The 26933-nt window shown below is 41.7% G+C and overlaps 2 protein-coding genes across 2 annotated transcripts in view; one reads left to right on the forward strand and one right to left on the reverse strand.

Moving 5' to 3' along the window:
* Window positions 1-50: 50 nt before the first annotated feature.
* LOC121083966 (melanocortin 2 receptor accessory protein) lies at window positions 51-17193 on the forward strand. Its single transcript, XM_040584917.1, has 4 exons — window positions 51-360; window positions 5595-5694; window positions 12518-12604; window positions 14538-17193. The coding sequence occupies exons 1-4, from the start codon at window positions 255-257 to the stop codon at window positions 14686-14688; spliced, it is 444 nt and encodes a 147-aa protein (XP_040440851.1). The 5' UTR covers window positions 51-254; the 3' UTR covers window positions 14689-17193.
* A 2584-nt stretch (window positions 17194-19777) lies between these two features.
* URB1 (URB1 ribosome biogenesis homolog) overlaps window positions 19778-26933 on the reverse strand; it is a 53919-nt gene continuing 46763 nt past the window's right edge. Inside the window, exons 35-39 of the mRNA XM_040584916.1 lie at window positions 26214-26323; window positions 24853-25029; window positions 23720-23961; window positions 21578-22180; window positions 19778-20959 (exon numbers count right to left, since the gene is read on the reverse strand). Coding sequence (XP_040440850.1) covers window positions 20754-20959; window positions 21578-22180; window positions 23720-23961; window positions 24853-25029; window positions 26214-26323 — 1338 coding nt within the window. The 3' untranslated portion in view covers window positions 19778-20753. The remainder of the gene's footprint in view (window positions 20960-21577; window positions 22181-23719; window positions 23962-24852; window positions 25030-26213; window positions 26324-26933) is intronic.

A 26933-nucleotide genomic window follows, 5' to 3' on the forward strand; every position in this document is an offset into this window, starting at 1 on the left:
ACATCCGTCTCAGTTTAAAATATACTGAGGAATAACGTGACTGCCCATTTTGGAGGGCTGCTGTTACGTATCTGTCAGACATTAATATTCATCGCTGCTAGATGTTTTTTAGTACCAAGGCAGTCCTTGAGCTGGGGGACCCCAGGGTGATTTACATAGGCATCAGTTATGCAATCTCTTTCTGAGGGCGCTGAAGTACAATGAAAAAAAGTATTTGGTTGGAGTTCTGAGCTGGTTTAAAATGCACTACTGAAATGGCTAACAGAACAAACTCCTCTGAGTATTTTTGGTCATATGAATATTATTGGGATTATATAGATCCAATTCCAGTAGATGGAAGCAAGTTGAAGGTTAATAAATGTAAGTATTATGTAGTAGGTGCTAATCTACTACAGGAAGAATGTTGCATAGCTTGTCTCACTGACTTATTCTTTATTTTCCTTTCAGTAGAGACCGTGCTGGGTTATATGTGCGTGGTTTGGATGGGTGTCTGCCTTCCAAACTGACTGTGCTCTAACAGCAGCTATTACTAATACTGGAGCCTTTTGCTTTATCTTACAGTATTTGAAACTATAAGACTGCTGATACTATACTCTTATTTAGAAGGACAGATTATTTTTTAACCGTTTGCTAAGTGGAAACCTAATGACTTGGAAATTTGTAGTTTGGGGTGTTATGTTACCTGTATGCTACCATCAGAAAAGTTGATTGAACAAGCAGAGATTTTCATAAGGCTGTTGTGATTTCATCCTGGGAGGTAATGCTGACATTACAACTGATAAGCATTCAAAACCTTGGTATAAGAAGAAGTGTATGTTTCTGACAGAAACAGCAAGCTGAGAACATACTCTGTTATGTTTCCTCCTTTGATTTACTGCTACTGAACTGTAAGATAAAGTAATAATATGTATTATTGTCATAATATTTTATTGCCGTGGAAGCTGATTCTGCTGGGTGTAGAAGTTTGGTTTTGAAGTATATAATACGAAATAGCATTCACCAAATTCACCCTGCGACAGTTAATTTCATTTCACACTGGTTTTGCACAATGAGATAACAATGTCTTTTTATGGTTACTTAAAGTGGCAAATATATTTTTTTTTTCCTACTGTAACTGCATTGGTTAATCTTGATAAGATAAAATGACAAACTACGTCATGAGGGATTAGCTTAACTGAGTATAGTTAGTTGGATGGACTGACAAAGAACAAGGGAGAGTGGGCATGTTTGAGTCGCTTAGGCTATTAGGCAGCATTTTCCCTCGATGTCTGCCAAGTCTCTACCTATGGTTGTGTCGTCATTTGACAAAGACATGGGCTTTACTGGTTGCTGTTTTGTTTACTGAAGACAGCTACAACTGTTCAGATGTGGTTTCAGAGAATAAAATCGCTTTCCTCGAGGTCATTGTAGTGATCTAGTCTGTAAGAAAAATGTGATAGTCTTTCAGAATACTTCTGTGTCTCTCTAATAGTGCACAAAACCGTCTAATAGTGAAGACTGAACTGGACAGTGCTAGGAGCTTCATGTCCTTCACTTGCCTTATGAGAGCAAGAATAAGAAAAGGCAGCAGAAACATTTATTCTGCATTGCTTCTAGAAAAGCTTTTCTGTCCACTGATGAGCCTAGTGTTTATTGCCTCCCAACTTAGAGCACCATATCTTGGAGAAGGTGGTGTAAATATCCACATCCTTCTATATATAAAATCTTGTTCCATAATACTGTAGAGCAACATTTGGGGCTTCTGGAATCGGGCAGATTATGAGCAGCAACAGCTTCTCTAATTTTAAAGTTAGGGCAGATTATTACCCCCCCCAATTCCACTAGGGAAACCCCAAACTGCAGAGTTAAGCTACCTGTAAGTCCCTGATGTGGCTGGCTTAGCAAAAAAATAAAATCAGGAATCTAACCTTTCCACTTTTTTCTCATTAATAACACCTTTCTAACATTTGGGTTGCCTGATACATGATAGAGGTGGAGTTTGTGTTAAGAGCATTTCCCTCCATGGCAATGCATAGGATATTTCTCCTTACCTAGCTGCCTGTTTTCTTGAAACTTTTTTTTTAAAAAAGTAGAAATTGTGTTTCTGAGAGAAGGTGCTCACTCTCTGTTAAACTTAATTGAAATTTGTTGATAGTTTCATGGAGGAAGCTACCACACACATGTGTGAGTGCTTATGAGTGATCTCATAAGCCTTACTTCCATTAAAAAGCAGAGTAAGCCGATTTCTTACTGATTTTTGTATTTATTTATTTATTGTTTCCCTCTAAAGAAGTAGAAAAGCCTGCCACCTTTCAGGTCTTTTATATTCTAATGAGATGATTTATGCAATCATACTTTGTGTTTATGTATCTTATCTGCTCCTACAATAACTCCAACTTGATCTAGTTACAATGGAGCGGAGGCCTCAAAGATATGAAATATCTGCAAGTTCCTACAGCTGGTGGCTAGATAATAGAGGAAAAATATGGTGAATGAAGACCTTTAGCGACAAAAAGGCTGCAGGGTGAGATCATGCACCACTGGGGACACCAAAGGAAATCACCTTTGGGCTCAGCTTTGGGAAACAAAGCTGCAGGAAAACAAGCTCCTGTATTTTAGCTGCTCAGCTCCCAGGCAAAGAAGAAAGATGCAAGTGTAGGGTTTGGGATGTACTTTTTTTTCCCCTCAGCAGGTTAATGTTAAGGCAGTTCCCCGGGGCAGCTGTTATGTATGATATTTCTAGGTAGCACGTCACGATGGAGTTCTGCTCCGTGATTTGTGTCTTTTGAAAAGCCCACATTGGCTGCACCAATTTCTAAACTAAAAATGTTGGTTTGTTTTTTGACAGCCAGGGAAGTGAAACTGTTTTTCTTTGGTTTGGTTTTGGTTTGTTTGATGGTGGGTTTTTTTGCTTTCTATAAAAGTAGACATTTTTCCATGTCAGCAGTCTAGGAGGAATGGGGACTGCATCATCATCATACTTTTATTGTTCCTTCTCCAAATACCAGTGAGAGAACAGTGAGTTACAAGTATAAAGAAAACATCAAAGGAAATAATTCCACGGTTAGTTTTTTCCTTGTTTTGAATAAAGGCAATGTCAAGCAATGAATATACTTTGTAGGTTTTCCTGTTTGCATAATATTTACGTTTTGATACCTTCAGAAGCCACTGTTGGGATTACTGTTTTCATGTGCTTGGAAGTATGTAGACGAAGTAAGTTCAGCAAGACCTTGCACTTTGTGCTGAAGATGAGGTGTGATAAATGTAGGACACTTCCAGGATGACAATAACTGCTGTATTGATGTTCCAGAGGGCCTCTGCTGGTTGACTGCGATGGGACCTGAGCATTTGTTTAGGTGCATTGCTGAACCAGCCCAAATGAATCGTACGGTCATCATAACCCCTGGGATGGGATTATAGCTCCCTAATTCAGTTTTGTCTGGTTTGGTTTTGGGTTTTTTTATTTAATGTAAAACAGAGACCTGAATCTCTGCACTTTCTTTCCTCTGTTGTGTGGCTTGTCCCTGAAGCATTGTGAGAGTGCGTTTGTTGCATAAAAATGAGTCTAAATCCAGCTGTAAAGTCATGGTCTTGCCTTCTATTAATAGTGTTGTGCAGCTCTCTCTGTTTCATATAAAAATAATAAAAAGCTTAATTGACGCATGAACTAATATGCTATTTAAAAAAATATAGACACACACACAAAAGGTAACTGTAAAATGTAGCAATAGAAAAGCCTTTTATAGATTGGTAAAACGTTATCCCGGTTTAAAATAAAAATCCTAATTGCAGAACTTTAAAAACAGGAAGTTTCCATTTAGCCCTCAAGAGTTCAGACTCCTCCTGAGACCTGGAGTATATTTGATTAGCTTCAGTGAATTCCATTAATCATATTAAAACTGCTTTTAAAAGATGAAACCAAAATAGTTCTGATAGGGAATTCTATAAAAACAAAGTCTTCATTTCTGTCCCGATGGCTTTGAACACTTCAAAACTTTGAGCTTTTGAAAATATCCCTTGACTGTGAGCTTGTTTGTTTAAGAGAAGCCCCCTAATTCTGCCTCGAGGAGTTGGGGTAGACAAGTAGCACCCCACTGCTTTTTCCCATAATAAGTTTGGGAATAGCAGGTCAGAATATTGGCCCTCATGTGCTAATTTACCATCCTCTGAATTAAAGCTCAGTAAAGCCTTTTTAACATAGGAAGAATAAAATAAGCTGACACTCTACATACTTATTTCCCAGTAGCCCTGACAAAACTCTGCTTTCTGGTAAGACTCCGGCTGGGTCAGCTCTAGTTTTAGGTTTAAAAGGAGCTGGGATAATTCCCCCTAATGTTTTTGTGGCTCTGATGACAACACGTTCTGAACTTTTTCACAAAGAAACACCTAATCAAACATATTGGACCCGTTTCAAAGAACACAATGTTTTCTGTCCTTTCAGATGGAAGATTTATTTTATCTTGGTCAATATTTGTCTCTGAAGTCAATGACCCTTCTTTTTCTCCTCAGTCTAAGTGAGTAACTGGTTATGAATTCAGGGCGTTTCTTGACTTGTGCCCTGCAGAACACCCAACCTTTTCAAGGCTTTAACTTGGACATTCATGACCCCCACAGTGGTCCCAGGAAGGAACATTTTTGAAACAGTGATCAAATGTGCCACTGTGGCAGGAGCGGATTCATCGCATCTAGCAGCGAGCCTGTAACTGTGCAGTAATTGGCATAGCACTGCAGCCTTCAGTCATCAAAGAGCCAGCTCCCTTCTCTCCCCCAACCACCTCATGCTCCCATTAGCATTGGCCACCCAGATCAGGGATCAGTTCATCTTTTATTTCTCCTATTAATTAAAAGAAGTTTTCCTCTGAATCAAGGATAACAGCAGTGGCAGTGTCTTAGGTTGGTTTAAACCAGTTGTGAACCTGTATTTCAGTGCTAGGAATCCACTTACGTGTTCCTTAAACAAACAACTTAGTCCTGATAAAGTAGGCTTCATTTTGAACTATTTTATGATGATTACAGAAGCATTGCAGCTGAACAGGGGAAGGTTCACATTCTCTTCCGCTGGACTGATGTGCTGTAAGGGTCACAGGCACTTCCCAACAAGCTTTCCTTGGTATTTCTCTTGGTAAAAAATGTTTTCAAGGCTAGAATTCCCTTCCTAAAAGGATCATCTTAAAGATCATGGGCTGTTGTACTTTATCACTTAAGAGCAGGATTTGGCTGTACACTAAGCAGTAACAGCTCATTCTTGAGTACCACACTGCTTACCGCACTGTGATTTTGTAAAAGGAACTGTGTCCTCTGCAAAGAGATGGAACTGTGAAAACCATCCTGAGTCCTCAGTATTACCTTTTCAGTATATGCACACTACTAGTCACAATCACACTTAACTAGATTTTTTTTTTTTGATCCTCTCCCCCAGCCCTGGCCATCCACTGTTAGAATAAACTGCTAGGAGGCTCTGAAGACTATTAAAGAATTGGCACTTAGATTCCACTCTCTAAAACGTTTCATTGAATTAATTAAATGACACACCTTTCTTAGAGATCATAAATTATATTGCTGTGTTTTATATTTGCTACGGTACCAGTGACAGAATTACTGTGTTGTGTCCACAGATTCTATTGTCATAGCCTTTTGGGTTGGTCTTGCTGCGTTTGTGACGTTTCTTTTCCTTATTTTACTGTATATGTCTCGCTCTGGATCAACTCCAGTAAAGTAAGTACAACCAGAGATAAAGTAAGTATAGATCAGTGATAAAATAATCTGCGTGAAACATTCATTCACTGCTTCAGGTGATCCAGAAATTACATACAACATTTATAATTGCATACAGAGATGACACTTTTTATGTTACTATTTGGTTTGAGTGTCTCAGCCCGCAGCTATTCACTCACTTTTTGTATTAATCACCTGGATAAAAATAAATCCATAACTGATGAGGTTTGCGGGTGACAGAAATACGGAGGGAACAGTAAACCACAAGGATAGGCAGAGCAGTCTGAACCGCTTCCTATGTTGGCAAACAAACATGCGTTTTACTCATGCCAGCTACCCAGGTTGCATGCTATGGAAGTAAGAGTGTTTTACACACAGAATGGGAAAGTACCTCCTGTAAACCACACCTTCAGAAGGGAGTAGGAAGCATGGTGGTAAAGCAGATGAACACAAGCTCCCAAAGCAATTCTGTAAGCCCTGATCAAATTAAGAGAAAATCTATTAGTGAGATCAGGAAGACAGTAGTATGCACGCCACTGCATAAAACATCTCAGGAATGTTGTACTTGTGTTTTAAAGAAACTGGGAAGAATCAGGAAAAACTGATTTGAGTTCCAGGAACACATCCTACAGTGAGAGAAATCAAATCAATTCGTTTCTCAAGGAGCAGTGGCTCAAAGATGCTCCTTGTGAACTGCCTGCATCTTTTAGAATGCTTGTGTCTAATTCAAGAGCCCCGTAACTATCAAACAGTAAAGCACCGTACTAAAATGAAATGGCTGGAAGCTGATGATGTTACACAAAGTCATATGTACCCCATATTTTATGTGAGGGTAATGATTCACTGGAACAATTTAGAGCAGAATATTAAATGGGTTGTGATTAATTCTTTTTTTGACTTATGACTGAACATCTGAAAAACATGCATTTGTATTCATCTAAAAATTACTGTGAAGAGCTTATGGTCTGTTATTCTCTGGTCTGTTATGCAGAAGGTTAGGCAGGCTGCTTTCTTGCCTGAAATAGGCGTATCACTCAGTCCTAAAACACTTTTAAGTTCTTGTAGGTTAAATTAACTCAATGAAATTACTGATTTTTAATTGGCTGAAGATGTGGGCAAATTTTCCTTTGTTTTTGTTTTGCAAATCCTGGCAGGAGTGTGACAGTACTTTCCTTCTCAAAGATGGCCCATATCTGAACTTCTGTCCTTCAGCACAGTAAGCCCACAGTAAAACTACACATACACTCGGAGAGAGTATTAATCACTTGGAAGTGTGGTTGTGAAATTACTTGAAACACCTGTCCGCCACGGGTGTGTAGCATTCACAGTACTAGTCAGCTTAGGAGTGAGACAACATGGTCAAACTGGGCTTTCTGTTGGAGTAGAATTTCCTGGAATTAGCCTCGGGCCTTTTCATTAATGATCAAACTTTACAGGTGTGATTCTGTCACTCTCACTTGAGTACCTTGATTTAAATTTCAGCAGAGTATTATTCAGCTTTAGGGTGGTAAGTTGGGTCTGAGCTAGTGAGTAGCCTAGTAAATCGCAATAGCTTCTTTGGGCTCAGGCTGCACGCAGCATAGCTGGCTCTACAGGAAGAGATCCCAGAGCCCCATGTTCGTGTCATCTAGACTGTTTTTACAGCTGAGCTTGACAAAACAGGGAAATATCCTCCAGTGGCAGACTGACGGAACAGCTAACCTACTCTAGTAGAGTGTTGCCGTCTGAAACCTCCCTGACTGAAAAGAGAGGCTGCATAAATACCGCATTGTTGACAGGCACGTCCCCGGTCTCTGAAAAGATTGTAGACCTTGTCCTGCGAAGGTAGCTGTAGTGGATGTGTCTGGTGGAGATGCAGCGTCCGCTGATGTGCAGCCCCCACACATTGAATGGGAATGTAATTCCAACGCTGCCTGTGATTTTGAACTTTGTTTAAGGACAGGTTTGCGTTTGCAGCTTTCTACATTTGGTTTACTTTGTTTGCTGCTAGTTTTTCTGGCAAACACGTTCTATGCAAACAAGGATGCATTTGCCCACTGCTCCTCCTAATCTGACCAGGATGCAGAAAATTCAGCTCAGCAGATTAGGCAGAGGTTCAAGATTAGGTCACAAACAAGCAGAGGGAATCAAGTATAATATGGCAGTAAAAGGAAGCGCTAATATTCTGATTTATTGGCACCCTAAGGTCTCTGGCATGCTCACAAAAGGTGACAGCAATAAAAAAGGCAACTCACCCAAATAAACCACAAAGCAAGAGGCAAGTGAGCAATACAAGAAACACATGGAAATGAACATAAAATACATAAAATTACAGGGTAACAGAGGCATGTTCCCATTAGTTTACTGTTCCTAAAAAGATGGCAAGAGATGTCTATATACATGAAGATCTCAGCGTGTTTGGAAGGCTTAAATAAAAGTATTATTTTTTTTAATTTTTCACTTTTGCATCATGTTACTGAGTGAAATACTTGAATTTAAAATATCCATATTTATCCCTAATGTGTTCAGTTTTGCTCATCAAAAGAGCTGTTGTGAACAAGGCAAGTCTAGGAATGTTTTGTGGAGAGCCTAGGAATCATTAATGGAAAGCAGTATTGAATGAGATTTGCTTTTCATCCTGTCTTACCATTTTTCTGGGCTTGAAACATACTGTAAGAAAACAATTTTAGAACTGGAGAGACTACTCACACACACACACACACACACACACAAAACTTGCCCTTTTTGATTGCGTTCCATTTGATTTTTAACCCCTGCTGCAATTACACTTCCCCCAGCTCCAGGAATAAAACAAAGTGGGGTGTCCGAAAGAATTTCTTCCTGTTAACCTCCACCATCCTCCCCTGTCGTCGCCTTTGTTACATCATCCATCCATTACCCTTGGCACCACGATCATCTGATTTCTGTATTGAAATCTCCTGTCTCTTTTCCCATGATTAATTCTGATACATTCACCCTACAAACGTACATACACGTCACTGGTCAAGGCTGGAGAACTTTTACCTTCACTGGTTCTGTGCTCATCCATCTGTCAAGTCCAGGGGCATATAGGGCAACGTGTACTCTTCCAGCTTGCTCAACCGCCTGGTGAAAGGAATGTGCTTTCAAGTCTAGCAGTTCAGAGGGGTGCACCTTCTTGCTTCAGTTGGCTGTCAAGCAAACCCCCATTGCCATGTCAGCTGTCTTTATTGTCAGCTGGACCTCTGTGGGGTCCCTGAAGGTTACATTTTGGCCTTGCATGACAGGCAGGAATTATATCTCTTCCACTGCTGTGTAAACCAAGGTCTTACTATTTTGGCAAGGGTGTGCCACCACTACAGTACTGTCTGCTGATCTCCACTTGCATATGCACGCAGAAAAGAAGTCAGTGTCAAAATGTCTTCTGAAAGGCATATGCAACAACTAGATCTACTTATGCCACAGCATAATCCTTAGACACTGAGATGTCTTGAACCTGAATCCATGATCTGATTGCACCACAGTCTTCTCTGCAATACAAAGTAATTTGGTGCCAAGTCAGATGAGTGAGTCTGGGAGATGGGGGAGGGTTGATGCTTGCAAGAGAGCTGCAGCAAGGAATCCATGTCCCAGTTCCTTTTGTCACCATTACACTATGCCTACAGAAATAAGAAAAAAAGGTCTGGGCCATGGGACCAATTACTTCAAACCCAACAGCATGCCAAGGCAGTTGATTACCACACTGCTGTAATCAAGAGCCAGTATTAACATTTGCTTCAATTGTGTTTCTTACCATCCAAAATGATACAGAAAAATGAGCATTAGTGGATGGGGACAGTTCCCGGCCAAGGCTCAAACTTCATGCAGTGAAAGGGGGGCAGGGAAAGTTTCTCCCTGGACGCCTCAAGAGGACACACGGGTTTCCCATGCGTTTCAGTGGAGGCTCTGCATTCCTGACAGCCGTGACTCAGACCACTGTGGACATCCAAAATCTTCGCTTTCCTATCAAACAGTGTAATGTAGAGAAAAAAAATAATTGGGTACCCAGAGACTTGGAAGATCTGCATGTCTTATCCCTTGTCCACATTTCTTGCTGTCAGAGAGGCTCAATCAAGGGACTCTGGACTCCTTGGCAGCATGAGCTTTGCTGGCTTCAGACAGATTTCTTACAATAAGAAACTCAATCCAGTGTCCATTTTTCCCCCTGACTACCACCAACTTCTACCCAACATTTCTGGGGCGCATGGTAACATAGCTTGAGGATACAGTTTGCCAGACATGTAGGAGCTGGCTTCAAAACACTTGTTCTACAGCCAGCCTTCTTCTTTATTTGCAGGTGAGTTTCCTTCACGGACAGACCGATGACCACTGGTTTGGTGGACAGGCTGTACAATGTCCATGTGCTCTTTCAATTTTTTGCTCTGTCCAGATCAATTGCAACAGCTGCTTCATTCCTGGAACTGGGGAACTAATTTGGATATTTGACAGCTCAGGGGTTTTAGTCCCTAGGACAGAAAAAAAATCTATAGCAATATCCTAGTTCTCACATGAGGGCAGATAATTTTCAGAAGGCTTTTTTTTTTTTTAGCTTATGTTCAAGACTGTAATAATCATTAGTGAATAATATATCCACCATATATTGCAATAACAGAAAAGTACCAATTCCTGTACACAAAGGCAGTGATTCTGACCCTCAAGGCACCATATTTCTCCAGATGACACTAAGACACATGCTTTACTTGGGCATGCTACCTTGTCTTTGGGGAGAGGAAGGCCTTTTCAATGCTATAGTAAGAGGATCCTCATGATCTGGCTAAGCAGACCATGATCCTGTTTTCTGCTTTCTCATGGCAGGTGCTTCTCTTCTCTACTTTGTTCAGCCCTCTCTTTCCTACCACGGTAGACTCTTTCCTGGAATCAAAGTAATTTGTCTGTCTATAAAGTCGTTTAAAAGATACTCAACTGTGACCTCTACCTACCGTGTCTCACTAGAGATAATCATGTATTCTGACACTCCGGTATCTTGGAACTTCCTAGCCAAGACTCGCTAAATGCTCAGAAAGAACCTGGTTTCTCAGGAGTACTTAAATCTCATGGTTGGTACTCTCACAAGACCAGTATTTGAGATCTACATGACTTGTCTGCATAGATTATAGCATCTTTCCTTGTGTCAGAAGAAGCTGAGACAGCTAAGACTTTACAGCTGGCTTCCCATATACCGTGTGCCTGGGGATCCATCCCAATTTCTCCCCCGTGCAGTTTCTGAATTTAATCTCAAACAGCAGGTAATAAATCTTGCTATTCTTGAGCCTCTGGTTTTAAGGGATAAACCTGTCTTTGACACCTCCATCATTATGAGAACGTTCTCTTTTTGTGTTGACAGAACCAGCTCCCTTTGATGTGAGCAGCTGTCAGACCCACAGGAGCAGAGGCTGTAAAAATGGTTCACCATGAGCTGTCAAAGCCTGTTACAAGACTTCGGTCAGCAGAACTCAAATTGTCTTCACAGGAAGGTGTTCTCACTCCTGTCATCTAAAGAAACATGCTTTGTACCTTTTAGCAGGTATCATGCCACTGGGGAGAAGCCTGGGATTGGTATCACACTTGGCAGGATGGTGCTGGTGTTGTTCAGAGATACCAAATCTCCAGGTGACAACTAATGGGCTGGGGTTTTCTTTAGTACCAGCCACTGTGTAAACGCTTGTGTGAAATCAAAGCCAGGAATAGAGGTTGCTTACCAGTAGTCAGTGTCCCTCCAGAAATCCCATGCACTGAGACTCTGCAGTTGAGAGGACACCATTTGCTGGATGTGAGGTCAGAACATGCCCTGTGTGGCTGCTGCTCAGATGTTCTCCAAGTCTGATGCCGCCAGGCAAACATCCATCCAGGGGGGCCGTGTTAGCATTAAGGTGCTCTCTGTTGCTTTCTGAAGTTCTTCCTAGTTCTTGCTCTTTCTCCTACAAACTGAAGTGATGGGCCTTTTTGTTTTCAAACTGTTAAATGGTTTTAAATGACACAAAGAGGCTTCCATCTAATAGCGACCAGACAGACTTTTACAAGTGACAATCAAAAGAGTGAAATAATTATTGAGCCATACATTCAAATAGTGTCCTATGAACAACCATATTATCAAATCCAACTTTATTTCCTCAGAGGGTGCAGAATGCCTAGTCCAGGTAGATGGATGTCAGCTCACTCTCAAGGGATGTAAACCAAACCACAGACAACTTGTGCATTGGACGAGATTTGAGAGTGCTGCCCACTGAGGGCAGGGACGCAGGCTCCCAAAGTCTCTGCCCAGGTGCCAATACCTCTGCAGAGGAAAACAAGTTCTTATATTTATTAAGTTGGTCAGTATTTCTCATTTCTTTGCCTAGTTAACTCACAATGCCTTGGCATTACATTGTGGCTTAACCAATAAACTTCTTCAATAAAATTGGGGTTTAAACATGTATTTGCATTAAAAAATATTAATATTTGTTCATTAATGAAGAATGCCAAAAAGTGATCACTGTGGATAGACAATGTGATAAATACAAGAAATTTTGGAACCGTAGTGTCACCTACTCCAGGCTTTCAAAGATCATGTCTGTCCCCAGAAACCCATGAATACAAAATTTCTCTACTTCTTTTCTGAATATCTCAAGCTTTTCTGTGTGCCAAGATTCACCGTCTTTAGGGAGAACAGTTTATGAAAAATCCGCAGTTCTCAATGAAAAATATTACTTCCGCAGTTGAGGCTTTAAATGTAATATATTAATGTTGTTTGAATAGGTCCATGTTAGCTAGCTGCCCGGTCTGCGCTAGATGACTGTTTGCTCCTCCTTGTATCACCGTATCTGCATCCTCTGTGTCCTTCATTCAGAGCGACTTTACGTTTACTTCCACTGATGAAGGTGCTGAACAGGATCGGGTGCTTACGGAGCCCTGCTAGAAAAAGCCACAGTCAGAGGTGAATCTCCAGTTATTCTTTGAGAAGCCCTTTTCACGTAACACCTGGTTAATGGGGCTTGTGTATAGCTCTTTTTAAAGAAGGCAGTGTGGAATACTAAGGCAAACTCCTTGCTGTGGTTTAAACAGCTACATATAGGCAGCTACCTTTATCCTCCAAATTGTGTTCCCCTCAAAAAATGCCATCAGGCACTTATCACAGTACCTGTCTTTCTATAAAACCACACTGTCTGGAATTTGGGTTTTTGTCCTTTGAAATACTTTTTCGGTTGTATCTTATCTTAGCTTTAATTCCATGGTGTTGCCTGGGGCTGAGGTCAGTTGCACTGCCTTACAGTGACCTGGCTTGACCAGGTTTGCTCTCAGAGTACTGGGACACTAGGGCTCTTCCAGCCTCCTCAAACTTCCCTGCTGTGCCAGGGATGGTTAACAATTAACAGGAGCCAGCCACAGTTCTCCTCAGACAGTCTCTGTGGCTCTGGGATGCAAGTTCTCCAGCTGATTTTGAAATATGGATATCTAGCTGTGATAGTTATATACTTAATGGACTAGAAAGAAAACATCCTGTTTTGATAAGAGTACTTTTGTCTACTTCTGTCAGACTGTGAAAGGAGACATTGTCTTGACTATGCCTGCATCATGCAAAGAAAACCCCAAATCCACCTGCCTGTGCTGGGCCTGTTCCTGAGGTTTCAGGGGTTTGTTTTGGTTTTTAAGCAAAACCCCTGTTGTGTTAGTCTTGCCAGGCACAGATATTTTAAGCTTTCATTAGCAATTAATCAATAAAAATTTGAAGTTCTGAAGTTTATATTTCCCTTTTCCCAAAGAATTATTAAAAATATTTATTTTCTTTTTCATCCCATTTACTTTACCTTAGTTTTTAGATTTTGGTCGTTACATTTATCTAGCCACTGAAACACTAGCTTTTAGTCAAAGATGTTTTCTTTCTCATCTCTGAAGCCATGGCTCCCGGACGTTAATAAGACTGTTCAAATTTTTTCCATTTTCGTTCTCACTTTTGGGTTACATTTTTCTTCCCAGTAAAATTTTCCTCCCCACCTTTGAAGCCCTAAGGACATAGTTGTACTTGGGATCTTGTGTTCAGCCATATCGGATGGAACTTTCTGCTTCTACACCAGGACTCATCTGCTTTTCATTTTTTAAGGGTGAAGTTTGGGAAGCTGCTGGGAAGGAGGCTCGGGGAGAAGGAGGCTCAGGAGAGGAGGGTACACTCTGCTGCTCTCATATCATCGCCCCCTCCACCCCACCACTAACTAGTTTTTGTGGCAGAACCATACGTCTTTGTATCATTATCATTTGTACACTAGAAATTTCCTGCTACCCTAGTCCTACCCAGCCCTTTTTAGGTCTGTCCCATTTTCTTGCTCAGATCCCCACTAGCCCTTAGAGCTGTCTTGCCTTTTCGCAACCCCAGTGTCAGAGAATCCCAAATATCATACGTCCCTCTTGTTCTTGCCCCCAGTGACACCCGTTCACAGTCACATAAAGCTTTTATCCCTCTTCTCTTCCCCAGGCACACCCTTGGCAGTTCCCTTCACCCTCAGTACACAGCAGGTCATAGCAAAGTTTCTAGTTCCCTCTTGAAAAATCCAGCTAAAGAACCAAGCTTCAGGGCTGGACTGAAGGTCCCATCTTGCTGGGGAAAGGGGGAGTCACCACGTATCAGGCACAGCTTGCACTTGTGCTGTCGGTCATGCTCCATTTCCAGGTAAGGATGTGATTCTCAAGGTGGATAAAGAGGGCTGAAGTCCACAAGTCTCTCTCGTGCTGGGTCCAATGTCTTTTGTCTTAGAAGAACCGTCTTCCATATTTTTTTAAATGTTGATAATGTACTTCCTTATGAAACTGCTGCTATCTGTCTTCCAGACAGATGTCCCTGATAACTACATTTTTGTTCTCTCCACACATTACAGACAAGTGATAGTAGGGAACCAGATAGAAGAAAGCAGTTCCACTGGTGAACAGCCTCGCTGCGATGCTCTCAGTAGCCCGTATTCAGATGTGGTTGCTTCTCAAACACCTACCTCCCTTTCAGATGAAACTGGCATTCATGGAAGGATCTGAGCCTGAATTAAAACTGGAACAGGTTAAACAAAACCAGCAATACAGTTCTGCTGACTGCAGAGAAAAAAGCTCAGTGCTGTGACTGCCTATTAAACACTGGCACCGCAAACCTGAATGAGTTCAGGAGAAGAAAAAGAAAAATGTCTTTCAACAAAGGACAAACCTGTAAAATCCTGGATGCTTAAGAGGAAGTCCTGAGGGCTGTATTTGAGCAACATGGCTGGAGTTGCCCGATCAGTATTTTAGATCAACATTTTAGATCATGATGACTGTAAAATTTCTCTCTCTTTTTAAAGTAAGGATTCAGCCTCAGACTCCTCTCCCAGTTACGTGGTGCGAAAGGTGTGCTGCCGGTTGAGTAGTTCTCAGCAAGAGCCATTTGGCTGACAGCAGGTTTACTCCTCCAGCAGAAAGTTTACGCCAGTTACGCCCCAAGTCGTGTAAAGAGTTCTGCCTTGCTGGCCTGAATGCACACCAAGTCCTGTTATACTCAGGGGTGTCTCTGCTGCATCACTTTTCACTGGGTTGTCTTGCTGTGGAAGCAAGCAGCACCCCGTTGATCTTACTGAACAGGCAGCATAACCAATATGCTTTATATTTCGTGAGAGCCACAAGTCATCTGTTTCTGGCTCTGTCCTCAGATCACACTCATCAGCTGCAACTTAGCGACATCTCCACTCGGTCATCCTCTGAAAAATGAGCAACAATGTCATGCACAATGCCAACAATAGAACTTTGCTTTTAGAAGGGTTACAACTTGCTTCACTAACTTAAAGCTCAGCAGTTCCCTCAAGGATAGAATATGCTTTTTATTTACTTTTCTATTGAAAAAATAGTTAGGTTACTTAAAATTTATTAAAAACACTGTTTTACCTAGAACAGCCTTTAAAAGCTATTGACATCACTAATTATCTCAAATGAGTGCCTTAGTGAAGTCGTTAGCTTTACCTACTGCCCAGAAATACAATTTCACTACCAATAACCAATTACTTTTTGCTTCCATTTTGAAATGGTAGATCAAAAAAAACCGGTTAATATCGAACAATCTTGAAACGCATCTGCAAAGAGAAGTGTGTTTACCGTCTTTTATATCAAAGGAAAATGCTGGCAAAACCACAAATACGACGTCACATTTCTGCACGAGTTTCCTGCTTTCAGCTGGGGCTGACAAATATTTTAACAGAAGCTACAGTCCTCCGTGAAGGCCACAGCAGCTTTTTGGTGAGGTGGAGAGGATGGGTTTAGCTCAGCTGGACCAGAGTCAGAAGGGCCACTTGCACTCCTTCCCCCTTCTGTGGGCCTCTGCTCTCTCCACCTCTCCTCACCTGTGGAGCTCCACCAAACCCAGGCAGAACCAGGCGAAGGTCCATGAGAGGGTGAGGAACCCTTAAGAGCTCCAGGAAGCACAAAACCAGGACTGCGGAGTTGGGCTGAGGAAGGCAGCAAGAGCTGGAATAGATGTAAGGCTGCATATAGCTAGTTGCTGGGCTGAGGGCAACACAAAACTCATTTGAAACTTGAGGAGAAGCTGAAGAGATTCCACGTTCCCAAGCAGGCAGGAAGAGCTCCTATGGTGAAGTGCTGCCAGCGCAGCCTTATGCTGGTATAGGGAATGTGGGCTGTGATGTTACCAGAAAGTGGGTGGGTTGGGCTGCATTAAAAAAGCCTGTAACAGAAGAGACAGACCAGACCACCAGGCACGTGTTTGTATTGCGTTGGGATTGGTTTGAATCTTCAAATTTTTTGATCTCTGAGATAAACACTTCTGCAGTTTGCTTTCTGAGCAAACTGACTACTACTAGTGTTGGGTTTGGAAACTTGTCAAGGTGTAAAGTCTGTTGAGTCAGACTGAGTCACGGGCAGATGGAGAAAATGAGGAAAAGCTGCAGGAACTGAAGGTGCAACATGGACAGAGACATATCAGAGAACCAGCCATTTCCACCAGGCAACTCAGGTGACCACAACAGCCTTCCCCTCCCCTTAGATACCTTTACCTTTTGCTGGAGCTGGGGTAGCTCCCGCAGGAGACATGAATCGGCTCCCCCGTTGGCACCAGCTCTCCTGCTGCAATCACACAGTATCACCAAAGACAGCCTGAAGAGGACCCAACATCTAGACCTATTTTCCTTCTCATGGACGCAGCAACTGCACTTTGATCCCTCCTGCAACATCCGCCTGCCCTGAGCTAGAACATCTCTCCTGCACCAGCTCTGTGCTGCCGGCGCAGCCTGCTCCAGCGCCCTCCTCCCCAGCTCACCACAGCCTTGTATCGCCCTGTTGTTCAGGATCCTCTTCTCTGTGCATGGATTCCAAGGGGATTTCTGGAAGATGTGAATACTCCCATTTGTAACAACTGGTGGTCCTTCATTAGTTGCACTGGAACATGACTCAAAGTACATAACCACTGAAAAGCCTTCCCCCCACCCCCCACCCCCAGATTATCTGGAAATGGAATGTATATAGCATGAAATACATATACAGTAATAAATAATATGCAAAATGCAAGCCTATCTTATAGCACCTAACTTGGGAGAGGGGGAGTGGGGGAGACAGAAAGGCATTTCCTTCTGTGGCATTTCCATACATGCCCAGCTCAAGGCCCTTCCAGTGCTTTGCTCTCCACAGTGAGCACTTCATTTCCCCTTCCCTCCCACTCCTCCCTTAACAGAGGCCTTCCCTCTACGCTCTGCAGCATTCACAGGTGGTTGAAGAGCTGCATCCACCAACCAACAGGGCGACCCAGATCAGTTCATGCTGCTGGTTCAAAGATGTAGTTGACTTCTATAAAAATGTTACCCCAAACCGCTGCCTCCGTGAAAGCCACTCACGCTGTGCGAAGTCCTCTCCTGCCAACATCTCACATGTCCTTGTCTGGGCACCGGCAACAGCAGCCTCTTGCTGAGATCCATTTCAAATCCTGAGGAGCCCCACCTGCAACTCAAGCTGTACACGGTCTATACACCAGGGACAACAGCAAGCAGTACGTTCAGTATGTTTTCTGGGCTGTTGACTTCACTGAGGTTTTGTGAATTCTAAGTAAATGGCTTAAAAGGCCTGTCCTGGCAACGATTTCTGTGAGGGCAGCCCAGACTGCTGGGCCTGCTGCAGAGTGCTCTGGAGCTTCATCTGCATTGTCTCATCACAACAGCATCAGAGCGAGTAACGTGTTAAATTGTAGAACTCCTTGTTTTAAAACATAGGCCCATATATGGAGCAAGTTTTCCATTTCCAAACGCTCTTCACAATTTATTTTAATCAAGTCTGATTTCTTAAAATAATGACTTTATCTATCAAATTTATTAAAATGCATTTTGAGTATGTTGGCAGTAATTCACATATACAAATCATTCAACTGCTAACCATCTACGGCTTTTAAAGATACTCGACCATTATTTCCAGGACTTCCTAATAATCTTTCCATTGCCACGTTACTAGAATATACTGATGCTCAGAGGCAGCGAGAGATGAAGCCTCATTTTTAAGTTCCCACATGCACAGCTACGTTGTCTTCACTGATAAGCACATAGGAGCTACGTATCCTTTACATGACAGACTAGTAAATTGTGAGCTCATTTGCATTCATTTTCTCCTTCTGTTTCCCAAACTACCATTTAAAAAAAGGAAAAGTGAGTGTGTATGAACAATCCTCTCCTCCCAACCTGGAGTATATTGGCAATAATATAGCATAGTATTGGAGACACTAACAAAATGTTACAAGCTGAGGAGAAAGTACTCACTGCTGGGCCTTTCTGAATACTTAAGGCCATCAGAAAAATCATCACTTTAGCATGAACCCTTAGGGCGGATTTGTGCGCCATTGCTCAGGATTTAGATGCACTGCTGCAAGGAAAGCCTACCGACATGCATGACTGGCCCTAGTCGCTGTCACCGTTTCCTGCTTTCCACCTCCATGGCACTGTGCATCTCATTAGCTAAAGCCCACTACAGCCTTGAAAGTTACCTTTCTTATTTTAGCAGTGACAAAACCGCATTCAGAAATCACCATTTCCAGCCACAGAGCAAAATACCACGGTGTGCAAACAGCTGTTTAAGCATAAAGTAATTTAGCATGCTTGTTTGCATCTGCTGTACCCGTTTCTAGAATCAGATCTCACTCAAGGGTCGCTCTTCCAACTGGTTAGGCTCCAACACATGAATTCTGCTCCTGCATGTACCAGTTGCATGATATAAATAAATTGTATAAACACGACTTATTTTTTTAAGCAAACACGGGCCAAAGGGCATGTGAAAGGCTCTGGCAAGGCATGCAAGCCCACACCCAAAACCATTCTGGGCTTGCAACTTGTCGGACAGTTTGTAGCAACCAAATTGTGGCATTTAGCATTTGGATTTTGTTACTTTATTAAGAGATCAGAAGGGGCCACATACAGCCCGTTACATGGTGTGCTGGGTCAGCCGTGGCTGGCTGCCAGCTGCCTACCCAGCTGCTTTCTCAGTACCCCTCAGCAGGACAGGGGGGAAAACAAGATGAAAAAGTTCATGGGTCAGGCTTAAGATCGGGAGCTTGCTTATCAGTTACCATCACGGGCAAAACAGATTCATTTTGGGGGAAATTTAAATTAATTTATTGCCAGTTAAGATATATTTCTGCATTACTGTCAGGTTGGTTGAATGGTCTCACCTCCTTTCTTTAATTCTCTCAAGCAAATCATACTATAAACCACTGTTAGATGTGCTCAGTCCCTCAAGACAGCTGAAAAACTCCTCTATGTGTCATGAGTCTTATTTTCAAGTTAGATGAGACAGGAAGACAGTTTTTGTTTTGGGACTCCTTTGGTTTAATTTTGCCTGTTGATTTGTGGGTTTTTTTTAATTAAGTAAAATAAGTTCTGTTCATCATAAAGACTTCCTGATGTCAGACCCTAGGGATTTTATGTGACAAAATTTAACCTCTAATGGGCTTGCAGATTTTTCAAGAAATAGTTATTTTTAAATGAAGTCTTGATATTGATATTATGGCTTCTTCAGGACAAGAATATTTATATGTAGAAGCACTCCTCATTATTTGCATCTAATGTTTTTTTTTATTTATTTACAAAAAAGCCACGAACTACATAAACATCATAAAAAGTGTGCATTTCTGATTTTTCCACTGTACAGAATTTGTACCAAGTACTTAGGCACAGCACAGATTCATGAGTCAATTTAACAAATCCAGTTTTACCTACCAAAGGTTCAAGTTCAGGCTCTGTATGTTTGCATACCTGGAATGGTATGTTAAGCTGCCCTTAAGGCCACATTCAAGAAGTATTTACCAGATTTCACAGAGAACTTCCAACAAAAACATGTATAATGGGGTTCAGTTCTAATGGGGTTCAGTTCTATCTCTCATCTTTTAAGAGTGGAGAGAAGATGGGTCTTTGTTGCAAGTTCCAGCAGTGGTGATGGTCAGGGCCTTTTTTAATTAAAAAAAACAACAACAAAAAGACCCCAAACCAAAACAGAAATGAGAATAAAAACAGACCAGCTCTGAGATAAATGCTTTTAATTAATTTAAAATGAAAAAGAATCCCAGACTATCATGATTCCAGCATTCAGTTTTTATTGATACTGGTTTCAGTATCGTATTATGAAAGAAACTGTGTTCTTCAGGAAACAGTAAATCATTGAGGCTAAACCTCTGACTGTTCTTTCTTTGCACTTATACCACATTGTGGTGAAGTTGTGCAGCCTTTTTTCCCCATCTTATATTGGAGAGAGGATGGATTTTTAACTACACGGGAACTGAAATACAGTCCATAGGCAATGCACTAATCAGTCCATTTTGATTCTTCATAAAGTTAAAAACATCTGTAATAAAAATTGATATAAAATAACATTCAGTAACCCATACTGTTCAAGGAAAGGGAAATTATAGCCTCAGTGTTCCACTGAGGGATGATGAGTGAAATTTCCCCACTCTGAGTTTGTATACAGTAATAAAATATTGATCTTTGTGACAAAACAAGTTAGATTTGTATGGAGAACAGTTCAGGAGGGTTTCATGGCTTGCAGCAATGATGGCAGAGCATATAACAATAAAGATTTAGTGTCAGTTCACTGAATTACTGCCTCAACGTAGCCATGTAAAGGGTTTTGCAAAGACGCATAATAGTTTCTTCTCCTTGTTTATAAGTTTCCAAGTCATCGTTGTTTAATTTCTCATCTGTACTACCGCAGATCAATTTGACGTGGGTTATTAACATATCTGGCTGCTGTGCTCCAAGCCACATGTCCCCAATGTAAACAGAAGTCAGGAATACACAAACAGCTGTGGAAGAAAAAATAAGAGAAAAATCAGGACAGATAGTCTTCTATTTCCACATAATAATACAAAACCAAACCATTTTAGTGCCAGACCTATGTTTTTAAACGGTTTCCTAACTTTTCCAAGATGGAAAATTTGTGGGGTTTTGCCCATACAAAGCCAATGATCCTCCTCACACTAAGGAAAGAAAACAGTTTTTTGTTAGAACAACCTTCTGACCGTTTTGAGTTTGAAATCTGACCTGTAGCTTTTGCTATCAAATGATAACATTGAACAGCGTATGGATCAGAACCCATACGGACTCGTTTGTTGCAGACTATTTTTCCCCTTGGTATTTTATCTTTTATACTTCATTTAACTCCATGTTAGTCCTAAGAAAAAAAAAGTTTTCTGTGAGGGAGTATGACTGTTGTATGATTAGAAACCCCTACAGCGTGACCTTGTTCTATGCTACTAACCCTTGTACCCATACCACTGGAGACACAGCTTTTACTTGTGTAGTTATGAGCACCGGTGGGCATGGGCAAACTTCAAACTGATGAATTAAGAAACCCCCATGGAACTACCTACTTTCTAAAATTACTGCCTTGTCACGTGAGCAAAAAGGAAAAGGCGAGTTACCTTTCTTGTTCACATCCTCTTCCGTCATCGCTGACAGGCACAACGTTTTCACAAGTTCATGAAAGCTGTTGTTGGTCAGGCCCTGAGCATCCATTAGGTGAAGCATGATCAAACTGAACAAACAGAGCTCTTCAAAAAGCCCAGCCATCCCACTGCTGGCCTCACAGACCTGGGTGTAAAACTTGAAGATGTCGTTTCTCAGTGTCTCATCCCTGAGCATCTCCTGCACTGCCACTGGGTGTGGCAAGATGCAATTCCGTAGCCACCGCAGAGTTAATGAAACATTTTGTATATTAAGGCTGTGCGTGACCATGGATTTTACGAGCCATTTAGTCACTATGTAAGTGGACGCGCAGGTAAGACCAATTGTTTCATCCGCAACATCAGCAGACGTGAGGGGCTCCCCTCCATGTTTGGTAGGTGGCGTTGAGAAAACAGGCTGCCAGTGGGCAAATATGGAATTCAGATGACCTCTGCATTTCTCCAGCTCAGAGACTTTCAGGTCTGCAGCAGTGTCATCTTCTCTTTCTATCTCATTCTTTTTCCGAATGTGATGATATGCATGAGATGAGGCTTGAGATTTGTTTTTTTCTTTAATATTTTCTGTAAAACGCCACCAAAACAAACGTCAGATACTCCAAAGGATTTTCTTGGTACAAAACTATGCAAGAAAGACAGTATCTTGTGTTGCTTCAGTTGCTAAAAAGATAAGTGCTAGCCTCATTTGGCAGCCTAATTGAGCCTACGCATGTCAGAGCAAAAGGGCTACAGGCAGCTCCCAGTGACTCACAGGCTGAAACTTTTCTGAACTGGGTTGCCTGGCCCACAGCCCGGCCAAGCCAAGGCAGCATTTCAGAGGTGCGCAGGACACACTTTTGCCCGTGAGGCTACATTATTTACACCGCCTCACTCAAGCCGCGGCTCTCAGGGCTAGCGAAGGCACGGAACACACCTGCCTATGGAAGGAGGTATCGGCACAGCTACGTTGCTTTTGAACCGTGCAGGCTAAAGCAGTGCAGTTGGCCTTCCTCCAGCACAGCCACATCCTGGCCATGTGTCTGCCTTCTGAGGTGCTGTCAACCGAGGACACGTCAAGTTTTTGCACCCCAAGGGAAGACACAGGGAGCCAAACTTTGTAACGCCCAGCTGGCTTCCGTTAGATGCTGCCTGTGTCGTGGGGAGCAGCAAAGCTCCCCAACAGCAATACCACTTTGCCACCGCCATACCACACAGAACATTTTATGGCAAACTGCTTCTGAGGAGTCATTGAGAAAATTATCAGAAATGTCAATTATGTTGCACTTTGCAGCTTAAAATGAACTAAATGCATTTAAGCATTTTTCCCGGGGGGCTGTGGGGGACGGGGTCAACTCCTGACTTGTTACCTTAGAAACAAAATTTCAGATAAGGATCCATTTTTCTAACTGCTTTATAAGCTTCTGAGGCTTGGAGTAACTTTTTAAAAAACACATATACAGTAAGTTACAGACATCACTATAGTAGCTCTAAAAATCCTCCGAAAGACACTAAAAGGGTATGAAAAACTTCAGAAAAACTGAAGCTCTCATAGTATCCCTGAAACACAGTAAGAATTTAATAATTAGTTTAACTGATACAGAATACTTAAAGAAACCTATAGAAGTGTTTATGGACACCAAGAGCAGTTGTATTTGCGGGAAACCAGTGCTGTTTAACACCTCCCACTACAAAGTTCCTTGCACATTTTATTCACAGAGATAACAAAAGAAGTCATACAAGTCCAAATGTACTTTTGCTTTCTTTCAACACTGATGACAATACGAAAAATTAACGATTTCATTTTCACTTGCTTTACTGACGGTTTTTACTTGTATTTCACTTTCAGATCCCCCATCCACACATAGAAGAATACAATTTTTTGAGGCCTGACACTAGATCTGCAATTAAGCTTAATTTTAAAGCTCTTTCCCTTTTTAAAACTGTTCCTCCAAAGCTTCCAGGATTGTGTTAAAGTTAGAAATCACTACAACAAAGACCTGAAAAATGGCTTTCCATTTACATTCCTCTTCCCCCATGCTACATCAGATTGCCCAGCAAAAGTTATTAGTGTTTAGCTTGTAACAGCCATAACAACATTACTTTTCAAAATATTTTAGTACTTACTAAGCAATTCTTTGATTTGATATTTCTGAGCAAGAGTCTGCACATCCTCTTGCAGTTGCAGGTCTTTTTCGATGACACTCCACTTATGCAGCAGCAGCAGGATCTCTTTGTTTGACAGAACACTGTCATTCACAGTGAACCGGCTCATTTCTTTGAAGGCCTCAACAACTATAGCACGATATTCCAGCACAGAATTGAATGTACTGAAAAACTCAGTCAGTTTGGCTAGATCTAAATTAGTCCTGTGAAAAGAAAACAAAAGTGCCATGAATTTTTCTGCATGCTATTTAATAAAATAAAATTAGCACAGGTTTTTTCTCCTTACAGTCTCTTCCTATAGTTTTCTCCTGCACTTCTCTAGACATATACTTTTGTTTCTCAGGATGCCAGTAATAATTAGTTTAATTCCCACTGAATCCCCAGTGCTTTGCTCCATTAGTGTTTGGCAGAAGAGACCATAAAACATAGTCTTTGCCCTGCTGCCCATAAATAGGAAAGGCAGATGCCACACAAGGAAAAGGCCAGAGGTCTGCAACTTTACCTATGCTTCTTTATCTTACATGAATTTTCAAAATTTTGAGGAAATAAAAATAAACATAGCTTCTCCAGACTGTGGCAACACTTGTCTGCACAAAAAGCTGCAGGTGCTATTATGAACCCAAACAGAACTGATTACCCATTTGCTCTCTACTATATCCCTGCTGCAACTGCTGTGCTTACGCAGATTAAGTGCTCTAGACCTGGAGAGAAGAGACTGAGCGCTTCTTTATGCTGTCATGTAGAACTTTGCACAGCTTCTCCTCATACAATTTGCACGTGTGGTACAGACACAGAAAGTATAAACCTTCAGACAGTAGGAAAGACATAGCAGCTTAAAAATAGCCAGTCATTAAGGATGTAGAACTTGATAGTAAATGCATCAGCTGCTATTTCATTCCCCACGTACTTAAACAGCTAAACCTTCCAGTCAAAGAAATCTTATTAAAATTTGCTACTAAACATTCAGGCTGAAGGGGGAGGGAAAAAAAGCATTAAACTACCAGAGATCAAGAAATTCTTCTAGCCTTAATAAATTTCAAACTGGACAGACGATGAGATGCAAACTGATTAAAAAAGAAAAAAAAAGAACTTACCGAATGTGTTTGATTAATGTGATCAAAACGTACAGAAATTCATTTACAAGCTGAATAGGAAGAAACTTCCTGTTCTGCTGGGATTGATTCTTGCTTTCTCTCTTGCCTCCTAAATTTGTTAGCCACAGGGTATGAAGTAAGGAAATAATTTTATTTAACAGCTTGTTTTCCAGAAACCTGAAAAACAAACAAAAAAGAACCAAACACTCATTCAGAAGGCAGAGCCTAACCAGGAACCACTCCATCACCTAGAGGGGACCATATTCTAGTGTGCTTTTGGAGCCGTGAATGGCAATAGGTGCCTCTCAGCCAGAACCCCATCAGGGCATGAAAGCTCACCCCTCTGAAGCCCCTGATGACTGCCCTCCTCTTGCCATGCTGCAGCCAGGGAAACACAGCAGTGTATCGCGGCCCCTGCATGAGACTAGTAATGTCTGACTTGCACCTTTCGTTACACAGCTCTGCCAAGCATCCCATTAGATTGCAACCATTGCCACCACTTCTTTAGAGCAGTTCTGTTCAGACAGCTTGGTTCCTCATGTTCCTAAGACTTTACATAATAACAGCAATGCTTACAGCACAATATCAGGAGCCATATTTACTTTGTTATTCTAAGGACAGGAGGAGGAGGAGGAGGGAGCAATCTCATTTTTGTACACAGGATGAAAGAACAATACTTCTCAAAAGCACAATCACAAAATAAGGACAGGGTGCCAGAGGCCAAATCCAGGCTTTTTAACTTCCAAATGTACCAAACTGTACAAAAGAGAGGTGTACGACAGGGGAGCAGTACTGAGAACCTGTTCAGGCCAATCGCACTGTAGATGATCCTGAAACCTTGCTTGAACCTGCCAGGGGAATCTATGCAAAAGAGATTCTGTGTGTGTGTGTGTGCATGCATGCACGTGTGTGTGTGTGTGTATGTGTGCACATAAGTGAGGGAGAGGCTAGGGGAGAAATGTTATAGACCACTCAAATTCATTATTGTGCCAATTACTGTGCAGAAGGCCCTATGACAAGTTAGGAATTGTGAGTATTTGAAATTAAAGAGTCACATATGCTAAAATAAGATGCCATTTTGTTTTCTAAGTTTTTCAAGGAAGTGTTATCAAAAGCATGAAGTCCCCACCCCCCATCATCCCTCCTCCTACAACCTGAAAGCATCTTGATTTTATTTTTAGAAAAACAAGGGAATGCTTTGGAGTTCACCAGGTTCTGCCAGTATGATCCTAGGTGCCAAATGTCACAGCCACTGACAGGCCATCTCCATATCTGTCACCCTTGTTTTCATACTCAGTTGCATAACTGTTCTATTGTGGACAGTAAAATTGTTCCCATTTCACGGGTGTTCCCCTAGTTACCTTTTCTCCAAGATGTGCAGTATCCAGGTTAGGAGACTGTGATCTTGAATCAGCTCGTAGGCAGCTCTGGTGACACGGGCAGCATTTTGTAATATCTCCAGAATACGACTCTGAAACAGAAAATATAATTTGTCCTTTTACAAAATCAGAATATAGTCAGGATCTAATTATTACCAACCTTTCAGAAGGGCATAATTAGCAATCTGACTGGTAGCTGGAATCTGATCAACTTGAAGTTAAAACGTATTACCAAACACCGCATGTTCTTAGCAACCCCAGGGAAGAAAAAACATTCTCATTTCAAGGCTTCATACACACAGATGCTAATCTTAAAAAGAAGTCTTAAGGTAGCAAGACAATTTTCTCTTTTTTGTCAAAGATTTTGGTACCTAACAGAGATACTTTTAACAGACGGGATTTCTCAGGGTGGATGCTTATGAACACGAGGGCTTCTGGCATGTGAGTCCTCTTTCTGCTAAAGCACTGTACAGGTAACATGCTGGGTAGGGAATAAGGAGACCTAAAAAGGCAAAGGCTCTGACCTTATGAGCAAAACTGCCGTATGTGCAGTATTTCCCACGAAGCAGTAGAAATGTGACTAGAGCCAGAGCACCAGTTGATGCAACTGAGTGAGGTTCCATGATGGCAGGAACCAGTTCCAATTTCAGTGGACAAGGATGTGACTCCAGTTTAGACATAAGCGATTATTTCCCCCTCCAT

The sequence above is a fragment of the Falco naumanni genome, chromosome 2 (genome assembly GCF_017639655.2).
Source record: "Falco naumanni isolate bFalNau1 chromosome 2, bFalNau1.pat, whole genome shotgun sequence".
NCBI lineage: Eukaryota > Metazoa > Chordata > Aves > Falconiformes > Falconidae > Falco > Falco naumanni.